Source organism: Leptinotarsa decemlineata, unplaced genomic scaffold, assembly GCF_025532065.1.
Source record: "Leptinotarsa decemlineata unplaced genomic scaffold, Ldec_3_MD MMD2_tig00026345_RagTag_RagTag, whole genome shotgun sequence".
Taxonomy (NCBI): Eukaryota; Metazoa; Arthropoda; class Insecta; order Coleoptera; family Chrysomelidae; genus Leptinotarsa; species Leptinotarsa decemlineata.
This window is the reverse complement of record NW_027412696.1, coordinates 508,936-533,730: the sequence shown is the minus strand read 5'-3', so window position 1 is coordinate 533,730 and position 24,795 is coordinate 508,936. Positions and strand designations below refer to the sequence as shown.

Genomic DNA, 24,795 nt, shown 5'->3' with positions numbered 1-24,795 from the left:
AACCCGTGAAACACCATAAAAATCTTGGCATTATGAACAGTCGAGAAAAACTATAAAGTCAATTGTATATGAAAAATGGGAATTGACACTTTCTATGTTCTTTTACCATTTGTATTTGTTAACTAACGGTACTGCAGTTTCGTTCTATAAGAACATTTTCAAACGAATACAATAAAATGTTTTATTTCTAATTTTTCATGATGATCTCCTACCACGTAGTAACGGATACCTCCATCAACTGTATATTTTACATGTCAACTATTTCTTTTTAAAATACGCCACCGGAACTGCTAACCAAAATCTACAAAATATGTAAAAGACTCATCCTCGAGTATGATGTGCCAGTTTAAAATCCATATTTTGCCAAAAACATCTGTGCATTTGAGCAAATTCAACAGTGTAAACGAGGTGATTTTATTGAAACGTTCGAAATTCTTCGTGGAATACTCAGCGAATTCTTGGAATTGTAAAAACTGATTTTTTATTTCAATTTGCTGGAAATTTTTTATTTCAACTCTTAAAAGAGATTGTAATTTTTACGTTCTCTCAAAACTTTTAATAATTTATAGGGCACAAATTATCTTCATCTCGCCATTAAACATGTTTGGTTTTTTGTGCCTGCAATGTTTGTATAAAATAAATGATTTTTTTTTCGTCGATCATCATTTTATTCAAATAACTCCAGAGGTATATCTTCGCCTTTTGCAGCCCTGAGGTACAAAGCTGTATCTGAGATTGGTCTAGTGATAATTTTCCAAAAGTTCTCTGCAGTTTCCATTTTGTGTGAATCTCTGTAAGTGTGGCAGCTAACCATGCATTCAGGTCCGTAGAAAGATGGTATCCAGTGGGATGGTTCCACAGATAAATTTCTGCCTGATGCAGTGTGCTGTATGATTACTCTGGTATTTGGAGCAAAGGTTGTACCGATAGTTTCATAACGTTTTTGTGGATTCCAATGGAGAAATTTGAACCTGAAATAATAATATCTAATATTATTCGGGATATGTATCTAAATGAAAAATAATATACGAGCGTAGCTATGGCAACTGATTAGGTACATGGATTTAAAACAATATAACAGAACTGATACATGAAAACCATAATTTTCTGTGATAACTTTCCTTAACGAAAGATATCAAATTGTTGCTCTAGGAAATACCAAAAGTGAAAAAAAGAAAAATATCAAGAGGAGTGCCACAAGGGTCAATATTGGGGCCACTTCTGTTTCTTCTATATCAACGACCTGGCTCACGTGATAAATTCGTCAGACATAGAAACTATATTGTATGCAGATGATGCAACCTTGAGCAAAAAAATAGATAAAATAGATGATCCTCATATGATCCATACTGACATATTAGAGAAAGCTCATCATGGTTCACACCAAATGACTTGATTCTCAATGAACAAAAAACAGAAATTCTAACTTTTGAAACAGTTTGCTTAAATCGAGATAACAAAAATTCTATCAAATTTTTGGGAGTACAAATAGATTCCAACCTGAAATGGATAGACCATATAAATAGCATGTGTAGTAAACTTACGAGACAGTTTTTGCTATCGGAAGAATTAAAAAAAGAGTAAATCAAAGTGCAGCACTTGTAACATATCATTCACTTTTTCATTCAGTCCTTAGGTATTGTATAATCAATTGGAATAATGCATCAAAGGTACATCTTAATAGAATATTTGTCATTCAAAAATCTGCAGTAAGAAGCATAATGTATGCCAATTATGATGAAAAGTGTCGACCAATATTTGCAAAACTTAAAATAATGACCTTATCCTCAGTTATTGTCTATAAAAATCTGCTTCTTGTTCAACAAAACTTGATGAATAAAGTTGCTCACAAGGATATACGCCAACATGATACAAGAAATAAATCAAACCTTGTTCCTACAGCTAATAGGTTGAAAAGAACAGATAATATAGGAATTAAGCTATACAATGCCTTATCTGTCGAATTTCGTAACTTGCCATTCAGAAGATTCAAAAACTTATTGAAGAAAATATTAACCAAACATCCTTTGTATGAAATTGATCAATTTTTCAAAGTTATTCAAGAAGAAAGAGACACTTTGTGGTCACCTCCCGAACTTTTACTCAACTTTGAATATATATAATATGTTAGATATGTGATTTATAATTTGTGAAGCTCATGGCTTTATATTTTAGTCAATTTTTATACGATTGGAATTTTATCTTGTTAACTTGTATTTTTTTGTAACTCTAATTTATCTACAAGCATTTTTTAGAAACTATATTGACGAATCTTATCCTCTCAAACCTATTTTAGAAATTGTATTGACGTGTCTAAAAACTGTGTGTTTCTTGAGACTAATAAAATTATTATTATTATCACGAGAAAATTGAAAATGAATAATTGATCATGAATTAAGAATTTCCACAGGCGTTTAGTCGAAAAACAAAACTTGAATGTGAGCTGCAACCAAGAGGAGAATTTGGGTCAGACCGTGGAATTCTTTTTCAAAATGTGAACTATGCAAAGCATTAAAAATTATTCTAACAGAAACTCATACTAATTTCCTGAATTCAACCTCGCCTTTTTATATAAATATACCTATCTGGAAAGTCTAAACAACTTATTGGTTACTATTTTATGGACCTCTCACTTAAAATTAGCGAGAACTTTTCTACTAATTTCTACTTACAAAACCATTGATATGTAAGTGAAAGTGAGGATTCACCCTTCAAGATCTGTTATAGTTATATGAATATTTGAGAAATTAAAAGGGTAGAGCGTGGCAAGTGCAGAAATGGGACAAGTGTATAAAATGGTGATAAATTTTGCTGTATTTGAGTATTATTTTGTGACTATAGACGTTTTTTATTTGTGAGTTAAGCCGTACCACGCACTTACCCAGCTAAAGGGACTGATGCATCATGCACTTCTTCCGAGATTGTCTGATGGTACCTGTTAACCCAATTTATATTTATTTATCAATATATATTATATTTATATTCTTCAATAATTTATTTAAATTGTAGTGAGTACGTAATGAGGTTACTATTTGAAAATTTATAAGACAAAATATCCAATTTGATTGGCGATAGCTTGTGATCAAATATACTTTTATGGAACCATCAACCGATGGACAACATATGATTCAAATGACCACGAGAAGACATAAGTTCGATTGATAAAAATTACATTTGTAGCCCCCCTTCCCCAGAAATAGTTAGGAAGGGCGAAGCAATTTGTAAAGTATAATTTTTCAATCTTCATGCTCTAGTGAACTTTCAATGAATGAGAATTGAAAGGAAAAATATATTACGGGCGATCTGAGTTCGAGAAGTGGGAGAAAAAAGTTAAATGGCAAAGTTGTAGGTAATAAAATGATCTACAATTTTTGTATTTACAATTTTTTCACATACCTCAAAATTTATGTGAAAAATTCAAATAACCAAGTTTTTGGTTTTTTATTTTTATCTTTATAAAAAAAATCTACGAAATTTGGTGAAAACTTACCGTTTTATGTCCCAAGTACACTGTAATTTATTTGATTTAAAATATTAATTTTTTCACTTTATTTTGACTTATTATCATAAAGCACCCTAATTTTCAATCGAAAATTCTCGCGTCAAAATATCAGCTTTTTTCAAAAAGTCGATGTGCTTTTTGTTCGTTAAAATCTCTACTTTCTGATGGTGTGAAAAAATTATACATTACTATAGTAAATGTTCTCAGAAAATGCAAAAAATAAAAAAAACTCTAATTCGAAATTTTGTTTTAATCATTATGTATAATTTCATAAAAAGGTGATTGCTGCAAGTTTATTTGTTTAATTCTAATTTCATTCATGTCATAGAAAATCTCATAAAATATAAGTAGGTATACATGTAAATCGTACTATGGAATTTAGATACTTCTTTCTGATTACGTTATTAATTATAATATTTTTAAAAACGTTAATCATGTTATTTATAAATACCTTATCTTGAATTTTAATCATCCATTAGTTGCTTCTAGCCCCAATCTGTTGATGTCAGTTCGTTACTCAACCAAGTTTGAAGCTGATAATATGCCCTGTAACAATGTTTTTCTGCTGCTCCTTATGTGAATGGGAGGTTTGCCAAAATGAAAGATGATTCAATTTTTGCCAATTGATATTCTGGAAATCTTAATTGATTCAGTACTATTTTTTCATTTTTACATTTATAAATAGATTTGAATAATTGTAATCAATTTTTTCATATCTCCTTTACTTGCATCTTTCTTATTAAAAAACATTGGCCAAATTTGACAAATTTTTAGCGTCTAATAATGAATTTACTATACTTTTTTTCGTTTTCCGGCAAATCCAGATGTTATATCGCAACTGGAAAAACAATGCAGAAATGCAACAATGTTTTTGAAGGATTCATGTTTGAAACTATTAGACGTGAATAATAAATACTTTACATTTCCAGAACACAAATATTGTAGATGTCTTATTAAATATTAACTTCATTACCTTATTTGTTTGTTAATTATAGTATTATATTTCGATTTGTAATTAAACTGTAAATTTTAATAAACAGCTCAAAATTGTACATAATGATGAAAAAAAATCGAATTCGAGTTTTTTTTAATTTTTTTGCATTTTCTGAGAACATTTGCTATAATGATGTACATTTTTTCACACCACCGGAAAGTAGAGATTTCAACGAACAAAAAGCACCCGACTTTTTGGAAGATTTGACGCGAGAATTTTCGATTGGAAATTAGGGTGCTTTTTTGATATTAAGTCAAAATAAGGTGAAAAATAAATATCTTAAATCAAATAAGTTACAGTGTATTTGGGACATAGAAAGGTGAATTTTCACCAAATTTAGTAGAAAAAATATTTTTTTGAAAAAGATGAAAATAAAAAACCAAAAACTTGGGTATTTGAATTTTTCACATGAATTTTGAGATTATGTGAAAAAATTTTAAATACAAAAGTTGTAGATCTTTTTATTACTTACAATTTGCCATTTAACTCTTTTGCATAGGACTTGTAGTTTTGCCGGAAATCGAGATAAACCATACCCACCCCCTCCCACTTCCCGGACTCAGATCGCCCGTAATTAATTTAACTTTCATTTTCTAATGGGTTTTATCCTATTTTTTTTTCACTTTTTACCATTTTTTAAAGCTTCAGCCCTGGTCTATATTCAAAACTTTCGTGTATTTTTGTGTTTTTATTCATGTGGTTTAGAATGCGAAAAAAAATCTAATTTTATATTCCAGTATATAGTGAAGACAAGAAAGTCGGGGATAATAGGCGATAGCGAACAAAACTTATAATAGCAAAAGTTTCGTCTGCTACTGCGGCTGACATTGTCTGTGGTATATGCGAGGACGAAAGTAGTATCTCGATGTCTCAGCAAAGTCTAACTGTCCGTTAGTCTACTCTGGCTGTTTTGCACTAAGGATAGTCTCAGAATAACTAGAAAAATAAAGAATATATATAATATACAGGGCCGTAGCAAAAAAAACCAAGGGGGGAGGGAATCCAAATTTTCCCAACTCCACCAGCAAGCAGATATTAATTTTCTTACTTAGCTATTCAAAAATTGGTTGAATGATTATGCCCCTTAGGCTATGCACAAATAAACATAAATTTTGGTGATTATAAAAATGATAATGGGAATTATTCTACTTTGGACCAAGGTCCTTGGTCTTCCACCATATCCACCATGTATAGGAATATTCAATACAAATGAAAGGAAACAACACTTAAATAATATTGTTTTCTACTATTATTTTATCTTCACGGCCCGAAATTTCCCAACTTTTCCAAGTCGGAAAAACAACAAAAAGTTGGAAATTTTGTAAAATTGTCACTTCAAAATTTGTGGACTGTTCAGGACTGTTTTCTTACTTGGGAGAAATTAAACTTTTTTGAAGATTTCAAACAACTAAGAATTCTCTTCAAGTTATGCATGTTGGGAAATCCCAACCTTCTTCTGGTTCTTTCCTTTTTCTTATTACCTCTCCTTTTCTTTTCTCTCATTTTCATTTTTTTAATATTTATTAATTTTTTAACTATTATTTTTTTCTATCTTCACGGTCCAAAATTTCCCAACTTTTTCCCAAGTCGAAAAAGCAGGGGCTTTTTCGACTTGGGAAAAGTATACAGAAATACTGTGCCTATATTATAAAAAACATGCGGTAGGGCATCTCTGCGGAGCAAGTGTATAAAATGTATGGAATCTGTGTTACTATTTTCATTCGGGTTTGAAGGTCGGCGTAGTTTGTAAATGCATCCTAACGTTTTTATAATCACGTGATTCACTACTTATTTGATAGTTCAAAAATTATTCATCAATTCATAAAAAAGAATTTAATTTTTAAATCAAACGTACTTTTTTTGAGTAAAGACACTCCTGAAGAAGCTGTTGAATAGCGAAACACGTGCTGCAAGGTTTATTTTCAATTTAATGAGAAATGTGGAATTTTTCCATACTCAAAGGGTAGGGGTTGAAATTTGTTTTGTCGAAAATGATTAACCTGGTCGAGATTCATGTTTGGCATACCCGACCTGCAAGAATTTCCATCGACCTGCAAAATTTATTTCCACTTTTATGAGAATTGTGAAATTTCTGGGTGGGGGTTGGAAAATTTTTCTGTCGAAAATGAATAACCTGATCGAGATTCATGTTTGGCATATCCGACCTGCAAAAATTTCTGCCCACCTGCAAGGTTTATTTTCAATTTAATGAGAAATGTGGAATTTTTCCCTACATAAAGGGTAGGGGTTGAATTTTTTTTTGTCGAAAATGATTAACCTGGTCGAGATTCATGTTTGGCATACCCGACCTGCAAGAATTTCCGCCGACTTGCAAAATTTATTTCCACTTTTTTGAGAATTGTGAAATTTTTGGGGGGGGGTTGGAAAATTTTTCTGTAGATAATGAATAACCTGATCGAGATTCATGTTTGACATACCCGACCTGCAAAAATTTCTGCCACCCTGCAAAGTTCATTTTCAATTTAATGAGGAATGTGGAATTTTTCCATACTCTAAAGGTGGGGGTTGAAATTTTTTTTGTCGAAAATGATTATCCTGGTCGAGATTCATGTTTGGCATACCCGGCAAAATTTATTTCCAATTTTTGAGGATTGTGAAATTTTTGTCCTCCTACAAGACTACGAGAGCAATGTCTACTGAGAACAATTTGCTGACCTGCAGACCTGCAAAATAGTTATACCCATTTTATTCCATATCAGGTCATTCCCGCCAAACGTTTTTGTCGGAAAAAGCCCAATCTGGAATAAGATCAGTTCTATCAGCGGTTAACTTGAAAATGACAATATGTAAAACATTTGTATCCCGACCGACATGTTTTTTTTCAAATGATGTATTTTGTAACGCTCTGTACCATATTTTTTTCTGAAATGATGTATTTTGAGACACCCTGTACACATTTAGGGATCGCATGTTGAAGCGTTAAACTGTCAAGTTTTTTCTTAAATGATGTATTTTTTCCACACCTTGTACACATTAACGCCATAATTTTTTTCTTTAATAATGTATTTTGAGATTCATATTTCTTATAGAGAATTATACAATTTGATAAACAATAATTCATATATAATATAGTGATGGCAACCCTTTTTCATTTGAGTGAAATGCAGTACATCCAAAGTTGACTTCTTTAAATTTTCTCGTCTACACTAGTAAGATTTATAGTATTTATACTCACCTGCAATAAATATCCGGACTCTGTGATAATCTCACCGATAGATGGCCCCCAAAGGTGTCGATTGTGGAATTTTCACATTGTAAATATAGAGGACGGCCACTACTTTCAGATATTTGTAGTAGTACATCTTGACCATAGAAAACTTGCTGACCATCCTTGTCATCAGCTTTGCAACCCATTACTCTAAAAGTATTTCGTACACAGGGTACACCAACGGGAGATGCTGATAAACTACAACCGTGTATGAAATGTTGGACAACATCTATGTCTCTTTCATTGATAACTCCTGATAAATTCAAACCAGATGACTCCTTATTAGTGTTGGAAACCGTAACATCACAAGCCTTAAGTTGGTAGTTTTGGCCATATAAAACGTAAGGAGCTTCAATAGCTAAAACTGTTGGTTTCAACACGTTTCTGAACATTTTTCTAGTTTTTTGAATTAGCAGTTGGCAGTGATCTCTTTTATAAGCAGCTATAATAGTTTTTTCATCTCGAAGGGCAAGCTCCTCATTCCACAATCCTAAATGTACTGGCAGTGAATAAATTATCCTGTTTTGGTACACTTCTTCGCGCTCTTCTCTCTCTTGTTTACTGGTCATTTCTATTTTTCAGGGGAGGAAGTGTTGACAAGTATAAATTGAAATTTTAATTATCCAAATGTCAAGAGAACATATAATCTAGACGCCTGTATAGATATCCTAATATAACCAATACGGGAAACAGTAACCACAACGCCATGAAGTTGACAAAACTAATGAAGGATAGAGTACCTTACCCTACTTTTTGCCTGTACTATTACAGACACTGATCCTTTTATACTTCTACGAAATTTTGATATAAAAATTGAATAATTATTTCATATTCAATAACATTGTTCAGATCATGATATTCAATTCTAGCTAACCAGATCAAAAGGTGATCAACAGTGGATCCAATATTGATGACAATCGCCACTGTCATTTGTTTTATAACATTACAAAGATAACTGAAAAATAATTGTCACACCTCTCAAAGGATTGCTATCTTGCTTTTCCTGGACTGAATGATATGTGAATCCGGCCTTCAACCCGTCGTAGATACCATTCCACTAGCTTTATGTGACTTTAAACTAGTTAAATATTTTCACGTTGTTGGACAACATATATGCGGCTTCTTTGAATTTTCTCCTAAACCAGTGTTCCTTCCTGTGGATGATTTCAGCCTGAGCCCACTTGATGTTATGTTGATTAGTCCAAACATGCTCTGCTATTCCGGATTTGCTGGTTTATCCTCGCTGTGTGTGTTGCTTGTGCTCGGCAATGCGAACTTTCAATGGCCTCTTAGTTTCACCGATGTATGATTCTCTGCACTCGCAGGGTATCCGGTAAATGCAATTTTCGGAATTGCAGTCCGCGATTGGTGGCCATGGTTTTCGTGGTGTTTTTTTGTTGTTGCTTGTATGTTGTTTAATTGTAATTTCAGTTTTTTGCTTAATAAAATGGTTTTTTCAGCTAATCTTTTTATTTCTTTTAATAGATTTTTTCTGGGATTTAAAATCAATTTATATCATATTAGATAATAGAAGTCCGAACTGATGTAATGCACCACGAAACATTTCAACCACCTTCAAAACTTTCAATAATACTTTTTTCTCAGGAATCGCTCGATGTGTCATCACCTGCACATACTTTGCGAAAGACATTGATTCGAAAAACCCCCTTCGGCCAGGTGTTAAAACTCTCAAAACCGTCAGGCTACGGAGGAAAATAACATAAATAAAGCTTAAAGCTCGGCTTTAATATACTAGGAAGTAAATAATTACTAACAATTTCATGATACTAAGTGTGTAACAGTGGACAACGTGAATTATTTCGAAGAATTTACATTTATTTCAAACACTTGCGCTAAATGTTACCTACCTATCAAAAGTCACGATGATTCAAACTGTATAGTAGTCTACCGTTCTTTTACAGTGTTGAGGTTATGCCTCAGAGTAATAATTGGGCTCGATGTTCAGTTCCTTTTGAACCGATTTCCATTTCTAGGAAGTCTGGTAACACAAATCTTGGTTTGTTTTTAACTTGAATAAAATTGAGCCTATTGTTTTGTGATAAAAATAGCATTAAAATTGAAAGGAGTGTATTTGAAGGGGTGATCATTTTTGGGAAAGAAAAGTTTTGCCTTTCTAGTTTTCCATCTTTGAATATAAAAAACGTGGGAAACTTTTTACAAAAATCTTTGTAAAGATTTTATTTTGAAATTAATTGCTTTCTTCCATTCTTTGAAAGTCTCCCATATTTTATTTTTTTTTTAGTATAAAAATGGAGAAGTAGAAAGCCAAAACCTTTCTTCTAGAATATCGTATACTACAGTCCATTCAGTCTACACACCAAATTTGTAATTATCGATTATACGAGACTCTTTGGAATGTACATATCTGAGGTATTTGAATGTGCCAAACTAGTATTATAAATGCAGCACTTTCTGTAACACAAGTTGAAATAATCTTATTTGCTAGTCTGCTCTGCATCCAATACAGACAAATAATAAACGGAAGGAGCGGTGATTTTGCGCAGTGGGAGTGCGCACGAATCCTGATCTAAAAGATTGTGAGTTCTATCCTACCTATCAGATATTTTTCTCAAGAGAATTTATCAAGTTTAAGTTATAATGATTCTCCAACGTTACAAGGCTGACGAACTGCGAATAGCTATGATGCTCCATAGGTGGCTCAGAGGTATTAGCATTGAATACCCAGAACACGAGGTTAATGGCCGAAGTAGTTGATGCTGTTGACACCAAAAAAAACTGAAATGCTATTGTCTCCTACTGAATATTTCATCATGGGAGATTAATACAGAAGAATTAATAAAAATAGTCTACGAAATTCTATATGATATCCTAAAGTAAATTTATTTGAATTCAAATATATTTTGAAGAATATTTCCGATATTCTTTTTAGTTATATTACTGGTAGAATGTTGGCTGACAAGATATGAGATATCCGACTTTTCAGCTTCTTGGATTATTCAAGGAATCTATTGACACCAGGGGGCGTCATAAAACTCCAGAAAAACAGATAATCTATTGGAATTTCCACTGATCACGTTTCTGATTTCAACAAAATTTCCTTCAAAATGTCTCTTGGAACTTGGCTGTAGAAACAATCGTGGAGGGACGAGTTCTTGAATTCACCGATGAGTCCACCGATTGATTCCATGTATTCATTCAAGACGTTAGTACGTTTTTATTGGTTGAAGCAATCCAACGGATTTTTTTTTCAAATAAGCTAGGTTGCAATCAACGACAATGAGATAAATAGATAGGTGACTACTACTCCTTACATTGCATATATGCGCCTTATGTTTCGAAGAAAGTAAATGGTAACAACATAGGGTAACTCATAGATGCATATCTATATAAACGAAAATGCTTAACTGAGCGAACCAGATAATTTAAAAAGAAGAAGTGCATATTTGTTGATGCAAACGGTAATAGAATATGAAAAAAATTACCGATTGACCCAGTTCGAATTGTATTTCACTAGTGTTTACCGTTCTCCAGTATATTTTGACCGTTTATGTTGAACTTCTAATGACCAAAGATTTGTAGGATTTAAACACAGATGAGTGATTTTTTTCCCTTTGTGGTTTCAGTTCTTCAGTTTTGGAAATTTTATCTATGGAGTTTGGAAGTCACTAGATTATCTAAATTATCTAAACTTAAGTACGAAAATGAAATATCAGTTGGCTACCCTGCGTTTTGTTCAGTTGGTTGGTATAATTGGTTAATGATTGTTGTCTAAAATATTATTGGGATCATTCGATCATTAAATATTGAATCTTGGATTGTGACGAATCATACTAATGAACTAATGGCGTTTTCCAATAATTTTTCATTAAAATCAGACAATGCCGAATTCACTCTTCGTCAAAAAAGTGTTTTCGATCAGCTAATTGTTCTTGAAAAGAACAGGAAAACTGATTTAGTTCTGCCAAATGATGAAATGGAGGTGGATAAAATAGTCAATAATAATAGTGGGGAAAGAAGACAGAGATCAGTCACTAAACATTTCAGAGGCAAAGAAAGTATTTTCAAAAAACCACAGAATCCAGTTCCGAAAAACTACATGCGAAGTATTCCAGACTTCAAAAAGAATCCCCACAAATGGACAAAGTATTCCATAGATGATGTTGAAGATATATCTGATGAAAGTAATACAAGAACTGCATTGAATTTTTTGAATGAACTCAGGAAAAGAAAAACAATTCACATGGAGTGTGATCAGAAATTAGAGGAAGTTCCAAACAAGATTATTTTTCATAAACCCAATTTATTGGATAAACAGAATGACTTTGTAGACTCTTCAGGTACTTTAAAATCTAGTTTTATTAGTTCAAAAGTTGTAATGCCTGAGTATGTAGTAGGACAAAAAAAGAAGAAGGAAAGAAAAAACAAAATCATGAAACCCATAAATCAAAAAGAATTGAAATTAGATCACTTGTTACAAGATGAAGAAGATGAATAGATAAGTGTAGGTGAATGTATTTGTCACCTATTTGAAATTGTGTGTACATAAATTAAAAGTTTTATTATTATTATAACAAGTTTTAAGTATTTGGACTTTTTTGATTCCGTTAGGTAGGTATCTATTTTTATCGTACTTAGCAATACTGAAAAGATGACATATTTTCTTTGAATAGTGAGTGTATGGTAGATACCTAATAAAAACAAAATGTCAAATACTTTGGCAAGGTGTTGTCCTGGGGAGTGAACATTATCAATACAACACAAATTCATGCCTTCATCTGTAGACATGGATTTAAGTATATAACATTTTGATATAAACAAATCACCACACTGCATATATTACATTTTGCATCAAAATGCTAAACTTGACAACTATTACAATATTGAATAGAACTGATGAACATCCACAATAAAATTTACTTATAGATTTTACTGCAAGTTTTTGGCTATTATAAGTTTTCATTGACTTTTGAGATCACCCTTAAATTGGTTTGTATTAAGCTAGCACAAGCACTTTGTATTTAACATAAGTTTTTAAGTCATAATTCCTACTTTGTATTCTACTCCTGGATTTCTTGAAATTTGTTAATGAAGATATCAAGTCTTCCACTAATTTAATGTTAAGCCAGCAGAATGAAAACCTAGGATGATTATATTTTTGTTGATTGGAATGAAATATGTCATGAATTTAGGCCTCTTATGTTTTTATCGACCTTCTTTCAGTATTTTCACCTTCCACAATCTTAAAAAAATGAAAATTGTAATAGAGAACTCTATACATGTGTAGAAAAGGTAAACTTTTTAGTTCACTCTGATAAGTTACTGCATAAATTGAAAGTATTTTTTACGAAAAAAAATGTTCTATTTGCTAGTAATATGTCTTCAGAAGCAGTTTTTTCTCAGTTGTTTTTTTTTTTAATTTTTGAACTTTCTTGACAAATGTTAAAGGAGTTTTGAAATGTGGAATATGTCAATGTTGTTTATTGACTTCTAAAACATTCATTGTAGAACAAGGTGTTATCTAATATCAGTACTGTTGCTATTTCACCACTATCCATATTTTTCTTCAAGACAGGTAGCCAAGTACGATCTATTTCTAAGGATCTGTTTGAAATACACTTTTCACCAGATATAAAAATATACGCTGATTCAGTAAGTTTACGTCTCTCTGAGTGGGGTCATTGGCAATCATCCTCGTCTTGTTCCATTCAACTCGATGTTCACCATCTGATTTCAAAATGTGTTCTGACAATTTTGATCTTGTCGATTGTCTATTTTTGATGCAATCTCGATTTTCATTCTCACGCACTTTTAATGGTCTTGAAGTTTCACAGATGTAGTTTTACCACAAGAACAAGTTATCTCATAAATGCAATTTTTTGTTTTTTTCCTTCAGTGTTGTTCGATTTTGTATGTGCGAGTATAGATATCTATTTCAAGTTCGTCTTATCTTTTCAGATAGTCCTGGAATGTAAGGTATAACTTTAGTTGGGTAAGATGTTGGTGGTTGTTGAGTCGGTAATTGTTGAGATGTTGAATTTGTAATGCTGTTTGTAGGGTCATTTGATTTTCAATTGGCGGTTTATTTTCTATCGCATTTATTGTTGAACCCACAAATGAGTCTGCATAAGCGTTCTCTCTCAGAACAGATTTTATTAATGATTCTTTTCGTTAATATATTGAATTGATTGCAAATCGTGTTTGCTCAGTTTTAAAAACAAATTCAACAGCCACCAACTCAACAATTACATACTCAACAACCACCGACAGACACCTTTCACAACTAAAGTTATACCTTACAGTCAAGGATTATCTGAAAAGCTGAGATGGTATTAGAACTTCTTACAAAACAACAAATACATTGAGATCTATACTCACACATATAAAACCCAACAATACAGAAGAAAACAAATTTCACTTATGAGATAACATGTTGTTGTGGTGAAAGTTATATTGGCGAAACTTCATGCGTGAGAATGAACATCGAGATATCATCAGAAATAGACCAAATCAACAGGGTGAAAATAGACAGAACACATTTCGTAATTGGACTGTGAACATCAAGTTGAATGGCACAAGACGAGAGTGATTGCCAATGAACTCCACTATAAGAGTCGTAAACTTGAAGAATCAGCGTATATTCTTATATCTGGAAAGGAGTGTATTTCGAACAGCTCCTTATAGCTTGGCTATCCGCTTTGAAGAAAAATATGGATGCTGGCGAAATAGCAACAGACTATCAGAGAACACTTTGTTCTATACCAAATGTTTCAGAAGCCAATCAACAACATTTTGACATATTTTACATTTCAAAACTCCTTTGACATCTTTCAAAGAAGTTTTGAAATGAAGAGAATCAGCAAAGAAAAAACTGTTTATAGAATTAGATTTTGTCCAATTCTGATGGAGGCAGATTTTAGCCCCCGAAACGTTAAGATAAGTATTTGTATAATTTCTTGATTCGTTTTTTTACAGACATAATTATTAAATACAAGTTACTGATGAATAGAACATGTTTCTTTGTAAAAAATACTTTGAATTTACGCAGTAACTTTTTGGGGCGAACTAAAATATTTGCCCTTTCTACCCTTTTTGTGTCTGGTTCAAAAAATTGATATGTTCTGCTAGCTTAACAATTAGAACCAAATTGAAATAATCAATTCCTTGAAAATTTAAATTTGAAATGATTTTAAGTTCTTTTATTACCTCACTGACTATTTTTTTTTATAATTGTTTGGATTTAATATATGTATATTGTTGCAAATAGACCTCAATTGGGGGATCTGTACTTCATAGAACTGGGGGTAATAGTTCTTGCTGCACCTTGCGTAGTTACTCTACCTAAGAAAATATTAGACACCAATAATTCAGAAAGTCGCATTTTTTTAATGAAACAACAATAGTATTTTAGCAATCTGTACATATAAATAATCATATAGAATGTGAAGAAGATAAAAAAAAAGTTAGTGAAAGCTTCATGCCGAGGGCCTGATTTTTTCAACTCTAATAATAATCGTGATTCCTCAGAGCTTCTGTTCAAAATAAGTTTTGTCACCCTCCCCTTTATAAAAGTACTAAACTCTTATCAGAGAGGAATCGATATTTAAAATCAAATATAGGTTCATTGTTGCTGAAATTGCAAAATAATGAAATCTTTTTGTATAATTCTAACATATCCGATCATGAATTCCGTATTGGGATGCTACAATACAGTAATTCTCATTGAAAAGGCAAAATTTAATGATTCATCGGAACTTTTGGGTACACATTCTCCAGAGGCCCAGTCCTGTGCTGCGTTTTATTTGAGTTTCTGGTCCAGTTAGCTGGGTTGTAAGCTTGCAAATTCTAAATCAAATGGACATCATATTGGAATTTGATGGCGATGAGTTGACCGATTTTTCAAAACACGGGTGAATTAGTTTGCGGAGGCTCAGTTATCCATCAGAATCATTGTAATACATTTCATTCAAATATTGGTTATTGCTTTTGTTGTTGGCTAAGTTCTCCTTCGGCATCCCAGTTACACTTTTCTTCCACAATTTTAGAGGCACAAGTTCAACTCTTTGACTTATTTGTACTTAATACTCGTGTTGTGCTCATCAGTGGATGTTTTCTTGTATTTATCTTTGTTTTTGCTGGCTTGATGGATATGGCTCATCTGGGAGGGGACGATACTTACATGGACTGATCTAATTCGGCTTCTGCGTTTATGATGATTGTTGAGATTATGGACTTCCTAAGTCCATTTTTGGCCTCGTATAGATGGCGTCTTCGTAGGGGTAAATGACATTACCTTTACTTTCAGTCTTGTTTTTTTGGGACAGTTGAGTGATTCGGCCTAGCACTACTGATGGGACCTTGGAGGATCGAAACAGAGATGCGAACACTGGTCATGTTTGTCTATTATGGAATAAGATATATAACAAAATAGCCGACAAAATGATATCACATACAAAAATGTACATGTAAGCTGTAATTATTGGCATACAAGAAAGGGTTCTGTCCGTCGAAGTTAACAAAATTTTGTCTAGGTCATCTCTCGTGAATTTTGAATTAATATGCGGTGTGTACAGCATTCAGTTGGTGTTTAAACATTGGTTCTGGAATACTGATGCACTGTGTTGTAATTTTGGGTTCAACGCAAACGACTCGAGGTTAGAACATATTTTTGGTTCTCATGCTGCTGTGAAGTTCTACCCTATAGGAATTTCAGAGCTACATGGAAATATTTTTGGGATTATTTCCTTCTTATCCACCATGAGGTTATATTTGCAAGGTACCTTAATTTTATTTGTTTATTTGGAATTTGGTAGGCACTTGGTAAAATGGGATCTGTTTGATATATGGCAACTGGATAAATGTGGATAGATTATTTCTGTTTGACATATGGCAACTCATAGGACAATTTCCACTTATCTCGCCAACGGCCGCTTTGCACACCCTCGACCCTCAAAAAGGGTCTGCCGTATAATCTAGGAAAAACAAAGCTCATTGTGGAGTGGTTTATAGTGACCTAATCCACATTCGGAAATGTGCCGGATCTGGTTTTTGCTTTGTTATTCATCGACAGATAGTGCTAGTTTCGTGTTGGTTTTTGCATGTTTGATTATATCAAGCAAAAAAGTTCTCATTTTTGAAGTGTTCTTATGTTTATAAAAATGTGAAATTGTCAAGTCCTGTTCTTGAACATGAAATTTCCCTCTTAAGGTCATGAGCTAAAATTGTGGTGTCCAAAATGCTAAAGGTGACCAAATGTTGCCTATACGAGGATATAATACTCTTGTTAGTAGGATTATTTTTTCAAGTTCTTGAATCAACTTTCCAGAATTCCATTGTAATTTGGTTTTGTGGATTTTCGTTGTGTATTCGGCACTATTACTGAGATTATTGAAAGCCGATTCTAGGACGTGGATATATTTTTGTTTTACGAAATAAATTTGAAATGAAATTGTTGTATTGTTGAAATTTTACAGAGTTCTGAAAAATCGTTCTGATTGAACTAGAAAGAGATCCGTCCAGTATCGATATTTGGGTTTTAAAAATATTTTCATTTGTTACCAGGGCATCCATTTTGTGTTGTGTTGGCCACACCGCAACACCATGCAAGTCTGTCTTCTAAGAAATTTATTTAGTGCTATTTTTCTTCGGGGTATGTTCTACTGTTGAGCTCGAATAGTTTTTCATGTATGTACTGTGGGCTCCAATTTCGTGCTATCGAAAGAAACTCCATTGAGTAAGCCGCCAGCAGTTCTTCAAGGAATGACAATATTGAATATTCTTTGGCTACATTTTTATCACATCGATTGTTTTTCCATAGATGAGTGCTATTATTATTATGTTATACAAATGTGGTAACAGGGATGATGCATTGACCAATATCCATTATACCAATGCTTGCTAAAATAATAGAGTAATTGATGAGGAACAAAATAATTTCACAACAATAACTTGGCTTGTAAGAAAACAAAAAAACACGTGATGCAATTTTCTCATTTCTATATGAAGTGAAATGTATGCAAATTGTCACTAGTGATGAGGCTGTGGCAGCAATATTGTAATTCTTCAAAATCATTTGATTGCCGGCAAATATACACCACTATGGCTTCAAAGAAGTGGAATACAAATAGGTCGATCATATTTAACTGACCGATATCAAAAAGTCATCTTATTCCAATGAAGAGTACATTAAGTATGGTGTATCTCAAAATTACATAGTAAGTCCAAATATTTTCATTATATATTAGTAACTTTAATGAAATGAACAAAACACTTTTGTCTAATTACCACTGGTAGATTTTATTTATACGACCGGTTTCGGGTTTGACCCCATTATCAAGTATAAAACTGTTTTATACTTGCTAACCCATTATAAACAGATTATACATATTCTGGGTCGTTTCCAGTAACTGATTTTATGATCTCTGGCAGGATGCTTCGAGGAACAGGATCTTTGTTTACTTCAAGTTTGCTGTCTCATCACTGTTGAAAATCACTTCCTGATGGTTGAGAAATGGTGGGTCACTACTCTTTCAGTTGTTTGTATTGATAATTCAACTGTATGTGGACAACCAGTAAGATTTTTCTTTACGATCTTACACCCATCTCACCAGATTTCACAATCAACATTTTCTTACATGGTTTTCCAGCATTCTGTTTTCGACATCTTGGTTATACGTTTCAGTGTTTTCTTGGACACCTTATACTATTCCTATACCAGCAAATTGGTTTTCTTTTGGCAGCGCCCCTTCTTGGTATGGTTTGTTCATATATATGCCCTAAGGCTTGTGTGAAGTTTTGAGTAGATGAAGCTTCCTTACCTCCTCAGTTTCCTTGTGTTATCTGCTGTAATTTGTCACTATCTGGTTTCCTGACCTGCTTGGTTTGGGTTCAATTTTTCCCTATTTGGTTTTAGTACTTCATCGGTGATTTCCGATGTTGTGATTCCAGATAGCTAATATGCCACTTGCCGATGCTCAAATGTGAAGGCCAAAATTAAGGAACAATTAACTTTTCGACAAGTTGGCTCGTTACCTTCGTTCATCAGGATCAAGTCATACTCAGCCATCCATTCTGTCACTATTTGCCCTCTTCTATCCATTGAATTAATTCCCTACTGGGGCAAATTGGCATTGAAGTCCCCCACTACAATAACATTCTTTTTATTTGCCTTATTGCTGAATTGATCTTGTTGAGGTTTCTCCACTTGTTCCCCCTAGAGCGATGTATGTACTTTCACTAGAAATTTTTTCGCAAATTACTACCCGAAATCATTGATATGTGTCTTGATAGTGACAGTGTTCCCTGTTAGATATAAATATAGAGTGTTAGAGTTAGGAATTAGTCTACTTTATATAATGAAGATGCCAACTTGGTTGATGAAACGCGCGTCGAGAAGAGTGTGGCAACCGTGCTTGTTTTCGATTCATTCTACGCTAGAAATTCCAGTTCTACCTATCATCAAAGTTTTCGAGATCATTCTTCCAAATTAATATATTAAATCTGGAATGCTTATGTATATTAATAAAGTATATTCCATTTGGTCACGAGCATTTTAATCATGTGTCCAATCATGACTCATATTTCTTGGAATTTCATAAAAAAGTTGTCTTCCATTATTATGTTGTCTCATATATTCATGCCCACTGCTAATGAAATATACGTTCGTGAATTAGGATGATTATCGTCATGTTTGTGTTTGTCTAGATTTGAACTGTTCAAGGAGAAGGGCGAAGTGTCGACATGAACTGTTATCGTCAAGACCTCTAGTCTGCAGTTTGTAGTGAGCAGTGTTGCATTGCCCAGTGAAAGATCTCATAAACGAAGTTTTGAAAAATTGTGGCTCTCGGACTGATAACGAAACTATTCAGTGATCTGCAAATATATGAAAGTTGAAATAGTACTTGATAATTAAAAAGTTTCGGGTAACAACTTTTGCCATCATTTGAAAATTGCAGCAACAATTCAAAGTCAAGTGACAGCGATTATTATAAATTGCCGTATCACATGGTCGTTTATAGGCAATTTTCTAAAATGTTCTCATCCGCAGTAAATTACTGGAACTTCTCAGTGCTGAAAATCATATCTTGAAGTGTTATTGTGCAAAGAGAGACGGTGGTGTATATGGATATTAAACATCAAGTGGTTAATCAGAGAAGTCAGCTAAGCAGGTTCAATTGTTTTCTGACGTCACCCTATTTCCGCTATTTGAAAGGGTAAACTGTCGTTGTCTTAAAATGATCTTATTATTTATAATGGATACAAATTTGTCGACTGCAATTGGTTTATATCCGATGTATTCCGTAGCTGCTTTGCGCTATTTGTGAGATGAGAATTTTATTTAAAAGATTGATCGAATGTTTAAAAAATTATTATCAGCATTTTTTACGTATCTACATATTTTCTCATTTTCAATCGGATTACATAGTTGGGTTTTGAAGAGTATATATGTGCTACTGCAAAAAAGTATTTGGATTTGAAGGATGTAGTTATAAAACATAATTTAAATGGAACAGGAATATCAATTATCTAATTCAATCGTAACTAGGTACTGTTTTTTGGAACACAAACGTAAATAGAATTCAGCGAAACTACTTCTCAAATATCGATCCATGAAAGCAACTTTGTATTGCACATTTTTTTGTATTTTTGGTGTAGGTGCCTCACGAATAGTACATACGAAAATGAAGTTGTGGTCTTCAGAAATAAGTAAGATACTGCGATGATACCAAGAAAAAAAAGTAAGATACTGACTCAACTATTAAGCAATCCCATGCGCAAATAATTAAGTAGATACACTTATATTCAATAGTACACATCAGATCTTCACGCTGAGAAGAGAATGACGTCATTTTTGTTAATTTTGTATATCAACATAACAACTTCAAAATTCCCAATGAAATGCGTTCAATAGTAATGAAACTAGTAAAATTTCATTTTGTAAGTTGCTCAACTGATGGTAAGATTTCAGACGTTGTCGAATCGAAAAAAACTCGAAAACTGTCAGTCTTTCTTTTCTTTTCAGAACTAATCATTTCTTTTGATAATACCTGCGTATATTCGATATGCTTAAAGCATTGTCGAAACAGTCTCAACAAAGTTGTAATTCAACTAAGTAAATTAATAGTAAGTAAGGGTATATTCTTGCTGTACCAACTGTTATGATATCAATTCATTGACGAAGTCACCGGACTTAAAATGTTTAATTCGAGGTTGTAATTGAATCAGGTGGAATTATTTTCAAACAATACCAAAATTGAATTCTGCATGTGATATTCAATTCAGTTGAAAAAAATGTAATGAAGTTATTGAACGTAGTTATATTACCCCTAAAGGTGCAAATAAATTACTGAAACATGAGGGAGCGCTTTGAATTCATTCTGTAACCGAAATATTCTCTCTAAGTTGTATATTTCTTGTATTCTTATTCTTTCTGCTCTCGGAAACTTTGGACTGCATCCCGAATAATATTTGAGTTGGTCGAAAATTTATTTTTGCTTCCTATTCCGCCATATTTCCATTTTAACAAATTATTCTAGGAGGTAGGTTCAAAGTGAGTGGGTCTATTCGACTCTACTGCAACCCGCGAAGGTTTACTGTGACCCACAACACGACCAAATACAAAGCTGATTACTTTATTTGGTAAATGAACCTTCAGGCCAGTTGGTAAGAGTGGGACTCTACCATACGCAGGAACAATTCTGATTGGTGGCCAGTCTGCAACTAAGCAGAAGTAGGTAAGCAACACGAATGTGTGGCTTGGAAAGTACGTCTGCCGTGGCACATTTCAGGGCGATACCTTCCATGGATGCATATATTCCTTTTTCAATGAAACGACCTTCTAACGGCAAACCTTGGTACAACAAAAATTGCGAGCAAGTTGTTGCCTCCAAAAATCTTGCCTACCGGCAGTGGCGGAAAAATCCTAGTGCTGAAAACCGAACTAGGTTTGTTAATACAAATAACTTCACAATCAGATAATTAGGGATAAACTGCTTGCAAATCCCAACTAGTCTAGATATTTCTGGTCGGTAACTAAAACTGTAAATAATCAGAACTTTACAAAATCCACAATTCCACCACTAACTCAAGCGGATAGTTCAATTGCAACAAGAGCCATAAAAAAGGCAACTCTACTAGCTGAACAATGTGCGTCCACAGTCGTTTTTCTGGGAAAGGCACCACCCGCTATTCCAAAACTAGAATCCACAATGCTAGAAATCACTTTTCGACAGCGTCTATATAGTCAGGCGAATTTTGAAACAGCTCAATATCAACAAGGCGTCTGGTCCTGATGAAGTGCATCATACTTGAAAAGTGCGTCTCACAATCTTGTTGGAAGATTGCTCGCGTTCAGCCTATTCCCAAAAAGGGCAAGAAAACTCTTCCAAATAACTATAGACCAGTCGCTTTGCTATCAGTGATATCGAAATCATGGAGGAAGCCGAAAATCACCATATCCTCAAATATTTGGAAGGCTTCAACATCTTGAGCGATCATCAGTATGGCTTTCGGAAACAAAGATCAACAGGCAACCTTCTATAGTATGTCACCCATATTTGGAATAACGCAATCGAGAAATATGGAGAGTCAAGAGCTGTTTCGCTTGATATTTCCAAGACCTTTGACCGTGTGTGGCATGAGGGTTTGCTGGCCAAACTTCGATGCTATGGCTTGTCAGATAATTTTGTGTATTGCTCTTCAGCTTCCCAAAAGAACGTTCCCTGCAAGTGGCCATCGATGGATATCTCTCGAATACTTTCACCATCAACGCTGGTGTTTCTCAGGAATCCATATTGTCTCCGACACTCTTTTTATTGTATATCAACGACTCATTGAAAAAAAAAACAAAAATCCAAAATATTGCTTTGCTGACAACATCACACTTGTCTCGTCATTACATTTGGATTCCAGGATTCACATCTTTACCGGCAGCAGGAGGTTGGATATCTGAAAGGATGTAGAAATACTTTCGAATTGGGGTGAAAGTACCCAGGTTCAATTCGATGCCACAAAAACCCAGGCATGGGTTTTCTCCAAAAAGATAAATGTCTCCGAAGCGGATATAATAATGTCAGGTCAGACAATTCCGCTTTCTGCTTCAATAAGCTGGTTGGGGTTTAAATGGACACCAATATGTATTGGCACAATCATGTCGTTGGGATTGCAAAGGCAGCTTACAAAAGTTTGGAACTGTTCCGAACCAGAAAACTGTACACACCTCAGCAACTTCTGATGCTTCATAAAGCTCAGATCAGTCCTTCTTTAGATTATTGTTCTCATGTATGGAGCTCCGTCCCCAAACATACCGTGAAGTTGCTGGATTCCTCCTATCCATTTTATATTACGGGTTTATGACACAGAATTTCACGTATTATAGATACTCAAACACATTATTTCTTATAACATTACTCTCTTCCAGTAATATTTTTCTTCGTTTGTAACTATCTTTGTAATTATGTTTGAGATTCAAAGATTGGTGCATAGGCAAATTCAAATTCTTCATAATGGCATGGACGCTTTATTTTGCATTGATCTCTGAGTTCCTTCTATGCTGATTCTCTTTTGACATTCTTCTCTATTTGTTTCAGTTCAGCATTATATTAGGATTTTTTCTGCCTTTGATGCTGAATTTCTTTTTGAGTGTAAAGTTAAAGAAAGAACTATAAAAATATTGAAAAAATCAAGAATGTTGTTCAAGCAGTGTCATGGTTACATAACTTTATACTTTAGAAATTAATGTCATTTTGCTAATAATGTCACAAGTTATTTCAACCTTGCTAGGGTTGACAGACAATTAAATCCATGATAATAATTAAACAATTTAATTTCGTTGTAACTATCTAGTTTGTAACTATCTTAAATGATTGCTGCACATAATTATTCTCGAATTTATAGTTCTATAGTATAATTCCATTATAGTAGACACTAAATTCTCAAAAATATTGCCTTAAAACGAGAACATTGTCGTCAAGATTGTGATTCTATATACTTTATCATCATTTTTCCTCATCTGTTTAGTGTAATTTCCGTACGCCACTGTAAGAGAGATTGAGGTAAAAACGTTAGTCATTTCTGAGAATTTAGTGCCTACTATTTTGGAATTATAGTACAGTCTACGATTCTTTAGGTAATTTTAAGACGAAATTTTCATATAAACATGGGTCCGCAAATCCTTCGTTCTCGAAATACAGGGTGTTAAAATAAAAATAAAAAAATAGTTATTTCTAAATATCTTGAATATCCTTTAGCTAATTCTGTTGTAATTTGGCACTGGTATTTATAACATTAAGGAGCTAATTTAGCCCGAACGTGATTCAATTTATTAAGTCCAGTGGCGTCTCGAGCGGGATTTGAACGAATATTTTTGACTTGAAAATGTACGCCACTGACTTTTGTGCAATTTTTATTATTTTTTTGGATTGAGCAAGTAGTAATACAACTTTTTTGTCCCTTGAATTTTTTTCGTATCTTGCTTAGTTTTTAAGAAAAAAAATCGACCTAATTGCATATCCCTGGACCTCACAAGGAATAAATGTTTCTTTTAGAAATTATTATTTTTACAATTTTTCATTACTAATTATGTAACAATAACAACAAATATTGAATAACATTAACATCTAGACTAACGAATTGCACTAAATTAATTGTTGGAAAGGCCTCCTTCGGCTTCATAACAACCGTCTAGCCGCCGCATCATTGAATTTCGCACTCTTTTGAAAATACCATAAATAGTAATCAGGTTGCCTTGGAAAACGATTGCAACATTTAATAAACAACTTGACAGTTGTTGTCAACTTTATAAGCTTTTAATTTATAATTGTTATAAAAAGTGTGTTTAGTGGTTATTTTTCGAACTATTTTTGTAAAACATGATTCAATTCACTAACAGTGAAATGGCAGATATGCATTTCTGTTATGGAATGGCTCACGGAAACTCGAATGCTTCAAGACGCATTTACCATGAAAGATTTCCTCAGTGTGTAGTGCCTAATAGAAGAACTATTGTACGTCTCCATGCACGACTTTCTGAAACAGGCAGCTTTAAAAGATCGGCGGTTGTCTTCGGGAGGCCTGCAACGGTACGAACAGTTC

The 24,795-nt window shown here is 33.4% G+C and overlaps 3 protein-coding genes across 5 annotated transcripts in view; 2 read left to right on the top strand and 1 right to left on the bottom strand.

Moving 5' to 3' along the window:
- Window positions 1-532: 532 nt before the first annotated feature.
- LOC111515129 (cilia- and flagella-associated protein 161) lies at window positions 533-8,600 on the bottom strand. Its single transcript, XM_023171363.2, has 2 exons — window positions 7,693-8,600; window positions 533-971 (listed from the first exon to the last, which is right to left on the bottom strand). Exons 1-2 carry the CDS (start codon window positions 8,292-8,294, stop codon window positions 668-670), a joined length of 906 nt encoding a protein of 301 aa, XP_023027131.1. The 5' UTR covers window positions 8,295-8,600; the 3' UTR covers window positions 533-667.
- A 2,840-nt stretch (window positions 8,601-11,440) lies between these two features.
- On the top strand, window positions 11,441-12,291 carry LOC111515128 (uncharacterized). Its single transcript, XM_023171362.2, has one exon. It carries the CDS (start codon window positions 11,549-11,551, stop codon window positions 12,200-12,202), a length of 654 nt encoding a protein of 217 aa, XP_023027130.2. The 5' UTR covers window positions 11,441-11,548; the 3' UTR covers window positions 12,203-12,291.
- Window positions 12,292-19,405: 7,114 nt separating this feature from the next.
- axo (axotactin) overlaps window positions 19,406-24,795 on the top strand; it is a 99,825-nt gene continuing 94,435 nt past the window's right edge. For all 3 annotated transcript variants that reach the window (XM_074183790.1, XM_074183792.1, XM_074183791.1), the window contains exon 1: window positions 19,406-19,916. The gene's annotated coding sequence lies outside the window, so the exon portion shown is untranslated. The remainder of the gene's footprint in view (window positions 19,917-24,795) is intronic.

Coding starts and splice junctions, on each gene's coding strand:
- LOC111515128 (XM_023171362.2), top strand. CDS start 11,549: ATGGCGTTTTCCAATAATTTTTCATTAAAATCAGACAATGCCGAATTC.
- LOC111515129 (XM_023171363.2), bottom strand. CDS start 8,294: ATGACCAGTAAACAAGAGAGAGAAGAGCGCGAAGAAGTGTACCAAAAC. Junction 972..7,692: donor AGTCCGGATATTTATTGCAG/GTGAGTATAAAT, acceptor TTATTATTTCAG/GTTCAAATTTCTCCATTGGA.